Source organism: Aquarana catesbeiana, linkage group LG07 (assembly GCF_042186555.1).
Source record: "Aquarana catesbeiana isolate 2022-GZ linkage group LG07, ASM4218655v1, whole genome shotgun sequence".
Lineage (NCBI taxonomy): Eukaryota > Metazoa > Chordata > Amphibia > Anura > Ranidae > Aquarana > Aquarana catesbeiana.
The window spans coordinates 276,477,597-276,490,166 of NC_133330.1; the positions used below are offsets into that span (position 1 = coordinate 276,477,597).

General features: G+C 46.8%; 1 protein-coding gene across 6 annotated transcripts in view; it reads right to left on the bottom strand.

Annotated features, from left to right (window-relative positions):
* Positions 1–12,570, bottom strand: part of RALGPS2 (Ral GEF with PH domain and SH3 binding motif 2) — a 397,229-nt gene that overhangs the window by 257,997 nt on the left and 126,662 nt on the right. For all 6 annotated transcript variants that reach the window (XR_012235342.1, XM_073593380.1, XM_073593379.1 and 3 more), the window contains one exon: positions 6,525–6,575. Coding sequence is in view for 5 of the 6 variants with exons in the window: in XM_073593380.1 (XP_073449481.1) it covers positions 6,525–6,575 (51 nt within the window). In the remaining variant the exon portion in view is untranslated. The remainder of the gene's footprint in view (positions 1–6,524; positions 6,576–12,570) is intronic.

Sequence of the window (12,570 nt, forward strand, 5' to 3'; positions counted from 1 at the left end):
CAGCAGGACAGACATCCAGAGAGGGGGCGGTCCGGTCCGCAGGTGAGCGGAGAAACTGGCCAGTCCAGAGATGTTGCTTGTGACATCATCTGGAATGGACGAGAAGAGAGGAGGAGGAGGGGCCGCCGGGGGGAGCAGCAGCAGCATGACATGAGAGAGAACTTACTACAGAGGCTGCCTGCGCTACTCTGCATATGCATATGAAGAAAACAATGAAGAAAACAAGTAAACGCTGCCCTTATTGTACCCTATGAGCCCTGATGTGCCCTGAACTTATCCCATTAGCCCTGATTGTACCCCATGTGCCCTGAATGTGCCCTGATGTACCCTGATGTATCCAATGTGCCTGATGTGCCCTGAATGTGCCCTGATGTACCCCACGTGCCCTGAATGTGCCCTGATGTACCCCATGTGCCTGATGTGCCCTGAATCCTGAATGTGCCCTGATGTGCCCTGAATTTATCCCATGTGCCCTGAATGTACCCCATGTGCCCTGAATGTACCCCATGTGCCCTGATGTGCCTGTTGTGCCCTGAATGTGCCCCGATGTGCCCTGAGTTTATACCATGTGCCCTGATTGTACCCCATGTGCCCTGAATGTACCCTGATGTACCCCATGTGCCTGATGTGCCCTGAATGTGCCCTGATGTACCCCATGTGCCTGATGTGCCCTGAATGTGCCCTGAATGTGCCCTGATGTACCCCATGTGCCCTGATGTGCCCTGATGTACCCCATGTGCCTGATGTACCCTGAATGTGCCCCATGTGCAAGTGATAATCAACAACATGTGGCAGGTGACGTGGCAAGTGACAATCAGCAACATGTGGCAGGTGACGTGGCAAGTGACAATCAGCATCTGGCGGCAGGCAAGTGACAATCCGCAGCTTGTGGCAGGGACGTGGCAAGGCAAGTGATAAGCTGCATCTGAAGGCAGGTCGGCGTAAAAAGTGACACACTCGGGGCTCCCACTGATTCTGCATTATGGTGAGTTGAACCATTTCATTTTATGTTAAATGTAATAATAGAAATAATGCGCTTCAATCATCCTGACACCATAACAACCATGGTGCCGTGATGATGAAAGCGCCAACACCAGCCATTACCCCGATAAATTGCCCACAAAAAAACATATTTTCTGGCAGTGCCCCTCCCGAGACTAGACTCTGGATCCGCCCCTGGCCTCAAATGTAATTGAAGCATAAAGGGTTAAACTTTCCAAGACTGAAAAAGCATTAGTGTTTTCTGTTAAAATGGAGTACCTAATTTTTGGTGAATCAGTCTGTTATTGGCAGACACAAGGTTGCATCCTGAAGCACTTCTAGATTATGAGTACTGTACAAGAGAAAGCCTACTGGGAGTGGAGTACAGAAGATGGGATTCTGAATCAGGCTGGCTGCTTTTACCTCACACAGTCTTTCCGCTTCTTAAATTAGATGCCCATCCATACTGAATGTGTAGGGAGAGCAGGAAAATGCAAATGTTTCGGTCCTGTACAGGTTTGCCAGTGCTAAGTACAGGCTGCAAACAAAATATATTTACAGATTTGCAGCACATTTAATTGTTTAGGCCTACAGCTGTAGTTAAACATACAGTAATCATTTTATTAAATATACCCAAGAACAAAAACACATTTTAACTGGGTATTAGATCTGCCCACCTCAAACATTTTATATTGCAAAGTGAATGTGGACGTGAAATTGAAAGGTGAAGATATGCTATGTTATATAAATCATTTTGAAATGTTAATTCTGCCTATACAGTACAATGAAAAACACAACTTTTATCTGGAATGACTGCTAAACATAACTGCAGTAGCTGGCGTGCAAAGTGCTTACAGCCTTAAAGTGATACTAAAGTCGTCTTTTTTAAATAACAAACATGCCTATACTGATCTGCTCTGTTGCAGTGGTTTTGCACAGAGCAGCCCAAATCTTCCTCTTCTCGGGTCCCTTGCCATCGCTCTTGGCCCCTCCCTCCTGTCAAGTGCCCTCACAGCAAGCAGCTTGCTATGGGGGCACCCGAGCCGAGGCTCCGTGTGTAGCTTCAGACACGGAGCCGCGGTTCAGCCCCACCCCCTCTCTACTGATTGGCTGACAGCAGCAGCAGCAGCCATTGGCGCTACTGCTGTGTCTCAGCCAATCAGGAGGGAGAGTCCCGGATGGCCGAAGCAGTCATGCACATCGTGAAGCCAGTCATAAAAAAAACAATTACTGATAAAAAAGGGGTACTCACAAACATCAGATGAAATAAAGCAAAGAAGAATCAATGATGAACTGCGGTATGAGGCGTGCTGGCGTCCTAGCTGCATCACCTAAAGCATTTCAGCCTAAATAGCCAATCTTCAAAAGGTGTAGCAGGAAGGACGCACACGCCATTAAATACACACAGCCGGGGTTATCACCACCGGATGTACGTCATCGCTATAGCCGCAACCAGAAGTGAACCAGCGGCCGGAAATGACAGAAACGCAAATGAGCACACAGCGTGGATGACCCCCACCGGAAGCATAACATTAACAGTGCCGCGGCCGGAAATTAGCTACAAAAAACACTCCAAACAGCAGCCTTCTATGGTAACAATCGCTCTCGTGGCTTGCCACTGGAGCTGATGCTGCAAATTGTTGCTTTATGGGAAACTACAGAGGATCCTTATACCTTGTGAGCTTCCAGTTTTGATTATGGTGACCAACCGATGAGGTTACATGCCTAAGCGTTTGGATGAGTCATATACCATACGCTTGTTTTTCATCAGTTTCTGGCAAGATAAATTTGACAGCACGGTGGTGTGTGTTTATTATACACTGAAGATAGTAAAATATTCTTCATTTCCAAGTTCACCTGTATTCACCATCTTTTCATTTATCTCTTAGCCCCAGCGCTGCATATAAAAACTTTATTTAATACACTGCAATTAATGTATTTTATGCCAGCTGCTTTTATGTATTGTTCTATACTCCTGATACATCCTAGCACGGATATTATCCCTTGTTTTATATAGTCGTGCACATCGTTGGATAGTGGATGGAGCACTGTGCAAATGATTCTGTGCAAAAGATGTTAAATGGGTATATCTGTGCAAAAAACGCTCATGATGCTGTGCAAAAAAGGCAACATGCTACGTGGCGGGACCTCTTGTAAAACCACAGATTTATGTGGAGGCTCCGACTGTCTCCAAAGGCTTCAAGGGCCAATGCAAACAAGGGCGACAATGGGCACACCTGTCACGTGCCCTTATAAAGATAGAAAGAGTCGGAGAGATCCCGATTAATGCATAGTCTAGCCATGGGCTTCCTGTAAAACAACTGGAGCCATCTGATGAAATGATCCCCCAACCCATATCTCCTTCCTTACTTTTTTTTTTTTTTAAATTAAAAGAAAAAACCTTGGGGGGGGGGGGGGATCTAAAACAGTGTCATTCAGTAACAGTGGCTGGAGCCACTAGCTACATCTTCCATGTACTTGGGTTTTAAAAGCCTTCAGAGAAAAAGCAAGCTTGACAGAAGTACAATACTAGTCTCAAGGTACAATTAAATCTACTATCAGAGGAACTATTGAGTACTAATTAGTTTTGGCACAACCAATATTATTTAACTGTGAGCATTTGAAAATCATTAGCAGAGTGGTATGTACAATTCAGCAGTCAACACACAAGAGCAAGTGTATGAATTCAAGTCATTTAAGAGTGAAGAGTGATGGTGTTAACATGAGAAATAGTAACTCTTACAGATTTATGTATTGGCAATTGCTTGTGGGCTTCTCAGAAAAGCACAAGTAAATGTAATTAGGCCAGGGGAGATATCTGAAAAGCAATCCCTACTAAGTGAACTGTTCCAGTTGTGGTGTGGAACTTTGTATATATATTGTCTTTAGTAAAAATAGAAAAAATGCATTGCACTGGCATATTTAAGACTCAAATCCACCACACTAAAGTCCCGAGAGAAAAGACCTTACAGAGAGTGCAATGTACAGTACATCACATGTGTTACATAGTTGCCAATATTGAATAATGACATCAGTTCAACCTGTGTGGGTATGTATTTATGTCCTTACCACTTCCCATATTTATATGTATTTTGTTCACTATATGTCTATCAGTTTATACATTTTATATATCTAACCCACTGTAAAGTAAATGAATTCTATTAACTGAAGAAAAAGTCGTAATGGCAGCACACAGCATCCTTAGACTGTCAGACCATTTTCAGCTAAATTCTTCCCCTAAGATTTGTGCGTTTAAGCATTTGGACATGGACCTTATTTATCCTCATCTTCTCTGAGGCTCTTTATCTCCTCCAGTTCCTGTAAATTCTTGGGCTGTCTTGCATTAACTGCACGTTTGAGATCTCCCCAGAGTGGCTCAATGATATTGAGGTCAGGAGACTGGGATGGCCAGGTCAACTTGGCCTTGTGTTATGGATCATTGTCATGTTGCAATGTCCAAGAACATCCCATGCACAACTTCCTGGCTGATGACTGCAAATGTTCCTCCAGTATTTTTTGCTAACATACTGCATTCATCTTGTCATCAATTTTGACCAAATTTCCTGTGCCTTTGTTTCTCACACATCCCCAAAACATCAGCGATCCACCTCTGTTTCACAGTAGGAATGGTGTACCTTTCATCATAGGCCTTGTTGACACCTCTCCAAATGAAGAGTTTATGGTTGTGGCCAAAAAGCTACATTTTGGTCTCATCATTCCAGTGAAAGAAGTTTGTGTTATTCATATTCTCTGAAAAATGAAATCAAATTCTGCCAGGGTATGTAAACTTATGATATTTATGTTCATGTTAAAGTACAAATTATAGAAACTGCAACCATTTTTATACACAGTCCCCCCCATTTTCAGGGGCTCAAATGTAATTGTACAAATGAATATAATCATAAATAAAATGTTAACTTTTAATATTTTGTGGAGAATCCTTTACTTGCAATGACCGCCTGAAGTCTGGAACCCATGGGCATTACCAAAGACTGGGTGTCCTCTATTCTGATGCTTCACCAGGCTCTAACTGCAGCTGTCTTCAGTTGTTCTTTCTTTGTGGGTCTTTCTGCCTTTAGTTTTGCCTTCAGCAAGTGAAATGCATGTACAATTGGGTTGAGATCAGGTAACTGACTTGGCCATTACGCCCATTTTCCTTTAAAAGCTCCTGGGTTGCTTTTGCAGAGTGTTTTAGATCATTGTCTATCTGTATTGTGAAGCGCCGTCCAATCATCTTTGCTGCATTTGGCTGAATTTGGGCTGACAGTGAATCTCTAAACACTGCAGAAATCACCTGGCTGCTTCTGTCTTCCATCACATAATCAATATTCACCAATGACTCCGTGCCAATGGAAGCCATGCCATCACACTGCCTCCACCATGTTTCACAGATGACGTTGTGAGCTTTGGATCATGAGCTGTTCCAAGCCTTCTCCACACTTTTTTCTTCCCATCATTCTGGTACCGATTAATCTTAGTTTCAGCCGTCCAAAGAATGCTTTTCCAGAACTGATCTGGCTTTTTTAGATGATTTTTGGCGAAGTCTAATCTGTTTTTTCTATTCTTCAGGCCTGCACCTTGCGGTGAACCCTCTGTATTTGCTCTTGTGAAGTCTTTTCTCGATTGTAGACTTTGACAATGATGCAACCACTTCTTGGCGAGTGCCCTTCACTTGTCTGGATGCTGTGAACGGGTTTTTCTTTACCATAGAGAGGATCCTGCGATCATCCACCACTGTTGTCCTCCATGTACGTCCAAGCCTTTTTATGTTGCTGAGCTCACCAGTGCGTTTTTTCCTCAGACTGTACCAAACTGTTGATTTGGCCACTCCTAATGTTGCTGCTATCTCTGATGGATTATTTTCGTTTTTGAAGCCTTACAGCGGCCTGTTTCACTTGCATGGACAGCTCCTTTCAACACATGATGTAGGTTCATAGCAATGGATTCCAAATGCAATTCTTAAGAGCTGCAATTCCTAAACCTTTCCTCCGATTTGGATGTACATACTCTCAAATTAAAATGAGAGTGTGCACTTTCATTATATAACTATAGATTATGTTTTGGTTAATACCTGAAAAAATCTAAAATTGTGCCCGTGTCCAAATATATATGGAACTGTATGCTGTACCATTGTGATACATTGTAGGTTCTGTAATGACACTCAAGGTTTAAAAAAACAAAAAACAAAAACATATTGGAAAAGTAGCGTTATAACTTGCAGAGTCTCTCACCTAGAACCAGCAGTTGGCAGGGCAACTGATAAGCACATGCGGGTTCAAGGACAGTAGCTCACTATGACAAGGATAAGGTTGACAAAACTGCAGCAGGCACCTTCAAAAACAAGTCTGCAATAGCAGCACCATATTGTTTCCTTTAAAAGGTGAAGCACTACAGTTAAAAGTAAACGAGAACTCAGCTTCCATACACTCTACCTGGATTTTTAGGAGTTTGAAAGAGAAAGAAAAATGTAATAACGAAAAGCAATAAGAAAAAAACATTGAGACTGCTTGACATTAAGATTTTGAATTCCATGAACTACTCACCTCTGGCTGAATGGCTTTAAAAACCGGCATATCCATTAGTGTTATCTGACCCTGCAAGAGAAAGCCCAGAGGATTAAGCCTGAAGACTAACCTCATCCAGGAGGTAAACGGGAATCAATGAATCGAAGATGATGTATGTTTAAACATATTAGGAGCATATGATCCACTCTGTTTTGTTTTCCCTCTGGAGCTCAACTGACATGTTTATATTGGGGTACAGTACAAGTCAGCTGAACAGGTCCTGCTGGCGGGGAATATTCATTCTACACACTTAGACCAAGGTCAGATTGAGTTTGTGGAAAATTATTAAATATTTATGAAATATAACCTATACTATGGTACAATATATACCAGGCTAATACAGTGATACATACAATGCATGCAGCCTTGGATCATCTGTAACCCTTAGCATGTCTTCCATGCTTTTCAGAAAGGAGCAAAAATGTATTGGGCTATAACATTCAAGACAAAGCTATTGTCTGCCTATCTCCAAGAAAGAGCAGTATGAAATGTAGACATTCACTAATAGCATGAAGTTTCCTACAATAAGTCTGTCAACACTAAGATCTTATACAAGTTTACTGTGTCCAGTTCAAGCATTTAAAACCCAACTCACCTGTTTGTTTTTGACAACGTGTGACTGCACATAAAATGGGTCAATGGTAATGCCAACTACTGGCTCAGTATGTGTTGTGTCTAATATACAGATTTCTTTTGCAGCAACCTCAAGACTGCATGAAACTCTCTGTGGTGCCAATACTGTTATACTACTATACTATATAATACTGTATATAGTGTTTAGATTTGGTTTAAGAACTGCAGAACCCCACTGTAAGTTTTTGAGATACATGTACATCACCTTTAAACATGTCTAAACTGTATAGAAAAAATTAAATTTAAGTGCAATATGAAATGGTATGTTAGCCCTTCTCCAGCTGCAAACAGGTGTCAAGCCTTAAACCAGAGGAGCCAGATTGACCTACAGGTAGGTTGGGGGGAGGGATGGTATAACTGCTCTCATAGGGAGAATTAGAAAAAAAAAAAAAAAAAAAAGTACAAATATCTTAGGGAAGGCTGAATAATAATTACAATTCAAAGAGGAACTCCAACCGTTTTTAAACAATTAAAGAGGTTGTAAACCTAAGGAAAAAAAAAAATGAGCCCTGCGAGACAAAAGGCATAATGAGCTAGTATGCATCACAGAACGAAGAACTTAGAACAAAGCTGTTGCAGCGGTCCCCGCACACTACGGAGATGGCTGACATTTTACCTGGAGTTTCTTCCGAGTTCGCAGGCTCCGGCGTTGTGATTGAGCCGGAATTCACAGCACAGGCTTGGAAGGAACGTCACCCGTGGGTCGTTCCTTCAGAGCGCATGCGCCAGTGATGTCACTGGCTGCAAGTAATGTAAATATCTCCTAAACTGTACAGGTTTAGGAGATATTTTCACTACCTATAGGTAAGCCTTATTATAGGCTTACATATAAAAAAAAAAAAATACTGCACTACCGCTAAATTAATATACCCCCCCAAAAAGCAGCAGTTAAACAGTGAGATGTGCACCAAGATACCAAAAAGAAAAAGAAACACGCTAATTTTTATATGTATAAGATTTGTAAAAAGATCTTTTACCCATGTCCCATAAACTTCTGTTAAAAAAAATTTGTGTATATATGAAACATTGCGATAATCAGAAAAACATAAGTCCATACATGTAACTGTAAATCAAAAAGTGATGTCCATATGTGGTAAATGGGAATCCTTATGTATAATGATAGACCAAAATCAGTCCCAGAGAAAAAACCTTGAATGGACACAACCAAACTCGGTGGTAAAGATGAAAGAAACACCACACACAGTGATCCGCCACCACACAAATATTGCGCTTACCACAAGGCAAGCACAAAACAGCCTATGTTCCGTCCTGGTATGGAAGATCCAGCTGGTGTAACTTGACTGCATACAGCGTGGCTAGGAGGATATAGCAAGGACCCCAAACTCTCGTCTCACAGGCATGTAAATGAAAACAAACTTGGGGGATATCATCACTGGCTTTTCTTTTTCATACATCATAGGACACAGAGTCAGGATGACTCTGACTCTGGCTGACTCTGTGTCCTATGATGTATGAAAAAGAAAAGCCAGTGATGATATCCCCCAAGTTTATTTTCATCTACATGCCCGTGAGACGAGAGTTTGGGGTCCTTGCTATATCCTCCTAGCCACGCTGTATGCAGTCAAGTTACACCAGCTGGATCTTCCATACCAGGATGGAACATAGGCTCTTTTTATTATAGGCTTACCTATAGGTAAATGTAAGCAGAGGGAGTTTACTTCCTCTTTAAAAAGTCAGCAGCTACAAATACTATAGCTGCTGACTTAAGAAACTGACACTCACCAGAACCAGAGTCCAACGCTGTCCTCACCAGAGTCAGTTCCTTGTGTGTCTTTGAATCCCTGGCATTGCCATCTTGGCTGTGGGAGCTGGCTGTGACTTCCTGCAGTTTCACAGCTGGCTCCCCACTGTGCATGCACAAGATCATGATGCACTGTCTGAATGGTTGCAACCTCCTGAGACTGTCCCAGGAAGTTGTGGGCAGGTCAAGCTTGGGCAATTCTTGCCTAGGTGAGAATTGAGAATTGCGAAAGTGACAGAGGGTAACAAAGGAAAAAAAAAAAAAAAGGTACCCGCTCCGAAAAAAGGAAAAACAAAAACCGTTGGGGGGAGGTTAGAGCGGCAGATTAGTGGCACGTTCACTTTTAAGTGAAGCTTTGCTTTAAGAGTAAACATTCACACTTGCCTATTTCTTACGGTTTATCTTTAAATCGGTGCACTCAACGTCCACTATTAAGCAATGCAATATTGACCAGGCAGAATACACCACAATAGCAGCAATCTGGTTTTAAGGCGCCATTCCACCCAGTAGAAAACGCAATTTCTGCCAAGTCCCCTACCGGTTAGTAAGAATCTGACTGCTCACAATGTTTATGGTAACTTTTTACCTCTGATGGGGAGAAATGGTGAAGATGTAATGTTTTAAAATTTGAAAGCCAATGTCAGCTAATATTTCTCAAGTAATTAACCCCTTCTAAAGTCACCCCCTAGTAGTGGGGGTAAAAAACGTCCTAGTTGGAGTAAATAATGCCCCATCATTGGGGTCAGCGGGAGGACTTGTGCCCCATCACTGGTGTCAGCGGGAGGACTTGTGCCCCATCACTGGTGTCAGCGGGAGGACTTGTGCCCCATCACTGGTGTCAGCGGGAGGACTTGTGCCCCATCACTGGTGTCAGCGGGAGGACTTGTGCCCCATCACTGGGGTCAGCGGGAGGACTTGTGCCCCATCACTGGTGTCAGCGGGAGGACTTGTGCCCCATCACTGGTGTCAGCGGGAGGACTTGTGCCCCATCACTGGTGTCAGCGGGAGGACTTGTGCCCCATCACTGGTGTCAGCGGGAGGACTTGTGCCCCATCACTGGTGTCAGCGGGAGGACTTGTGCCCCATCACTGGTGTCAGCGGGAGGACTTGTGCCCCATCACTGGTGTCAGCGGGAGGACTTGTGCCCCATCACTGGTGTCAGCGGGAGGACTTGTGCCCCATCACTGGTGTCAGCGGGAGGACTTGTGCCCCATCACTGGTGTCAGCGGGAGGACTTGTGCCCCATCACTGGTGTCAGCGGGAGGACTTGTGCCCCATCACTGGTGTCAGCGGGAGGACTTGTGCCCCATCACTGGTGTCAGCGGGAGGACTTGTGCCCCATCACTGGTGTCAGCGGGAGGACTTGTGCCCCATCACTGGTGTCAGCGGGAGGACTTGTGCCCCATCACTGGTGTCAGCGGGAGGACTTGTGCCCCATCACTGGTGTCAGCGGGAGGACTTGTGCCCCATCACTGGTGTCAGCGGGAGGACTTGTGCCCCATCACTGGTGTCAGCGGGAGGACTTGTGCCCCATCACTGGTGTCAGCGGGAGGACTTGTGCCCCATCACTGGTGTCAGCGGGAGGACTTGTGCCCCATCACTGGTGTCAGCGGGAGGACTTGTGCCCCATCACTGGTGTCAGCGGGAGGACTTGTGCCCCATCACTGGTGTCAGCGGGAGGACTTGTGCCCCATCACTGGTGTCAGCGGGAGGACTTGTGCCCCATCACTGGTGTCAGCGGGAGGACTTGTGCCCCATCACTGGTGTCAGCGGGAGGACTTGTGCCCCATCACTGGTGTCAGCGGGAGGACTTGTGCCCCATCACTGGTGTCAGCGGGAGGACTTGTGCCCCATCACTGGTGTCAGCGGGAGGACTTGTGCCCCATCACTGGTGTCAGCGGGAGGACTTGTGCCCCATCACTGGTGTCAGCGGGAGGACTTGTGCCCCATCACTGGTGTCAGCGGGAGGACTTGTGCCCCATCACTGGTGTCAGCGGGAGGACTTGTGCCCCATCACTGGTGTCAGCGGGAGGACTTGTGCCCCATCACTGGTGTCAGCGGGAGGACTTGTGCCCCATCACTGGTGTCAGCGGGAGGACTTGTGCCCCATCACTGGTGTCAGCGGGAGGACTTGTGCCCCATCACTGGTGTCAGCGGGAGGACTTGTGCCCCATCACTGGTGTCAGCGGGAGGACTTGTGCCCCATCACTGGTGTCAGCGGGAGGACTTGTGCCCCATCACTGGTGTCAGCGGGAGGACTTGTGCCCCATCACTGGTGTCAGCGGGAGGACTTGTGCCCCATCACTGGTGTCAGCGGGAGGACTTGTGCCCCATCACTGGTGTCAGCGGGAGGACTTGTGCCCCATCACTGGTGTCAGCGGGAGGACTTGTGCCCCATCACTGGTGTCAGCGGGAGGACTTGTGCCCCATCACTGGTGTCAGCGGGAGGACTTGTGCCCCATCACTGGTGTCAGCGGGAGGACTTGTGCCCCATCACTGGTGTCAGCGGGAGGACTTGTGCCCCATCACTGGTGTCAGCGGGAGGACTTGTGCCCCATCACTGGTGTCAGCGGGAGGACTTGTGCCCCATCACTGGTGTCAGCGGGAGGACTTGTGCCCCATCACTGGTGTCAGCGGGAGGACTTGTGCCCCATCACTGGTGTCAGCGGGAGGACTTGTGCCCCATCACTGGTGTCAGCGGGAGGACTTGTGCCCCATCACTGGTGTCAGCGGGAGGACTTGTGCCCCATCACTGGTGTCAGCGGGAGGACTTGTGCCCCATCACTGGTGTCAGCGGGAGGACTTGTGCCCCATCACTGGTGTCAGCGGGAGGACTTGTGCCCCATCACTGGTGTCAGCGGGAGGACTTGTGCCCCATCACTGGTGTCAGCGGGAGGACTTGTGCCCCATCACTGGTGTCAGCGGGAGGACTTGTGCCCCATCACTGGTGTCAGCGGGAGGACTTGTGCCCCATCACTGGTGTCAGCGGGAGGACTTGTGCCCCATCACTGGTGTCAGCGGGAGGACTTGTGCCCCATCACTGGTGTCAGCGGGAGGACTTGTGCCCCATCACTGGTGTCAGCGGGAGGACTTGTGCCCCATCACTGGTGTCAGCGGGAGGACTTGTGCCCCATCACTGGTGTCAGCGGGAGGACTTGTGCCCCATCACTGGTGTCAGCGGGAGGACTTGTGCCCCATCACTGGTGTCAGCGGGAGGACTTGTGCCCCATCACTGGTGTCAGCGGGAGGACTTGTGCCCCATCACTGGTGTCAGCGGGAGGACTTGTGCCCCATCACTGGTGTCAGCGGGAGGACTTGTGCCCCATCACTGGTGTCAGCGGGAGGACTTGTGCCCCATCACTGGTGTCAGCGGGAGGACTTGTGCCCCATCACTGGTGTCAGCGGGAGGACTTGTGCCCCATCACTGGTGTCAGCGGGAGGACTTGTACCCCATCACTGGTGTCAGCGGGAGGACTTGTGCCCCATCACTGGTGTCAGCGGGAGGACTTGTGCCCCATCACTGGTGTCAGCGGGAGGACTTGTGCCCCATCACTGGTGTCAGCGGGAGGACTTGTGCCCCATCACTGGTGTCAGCGGGAGGACTTGTGCCCCATCACTGGTGTCAGCGGG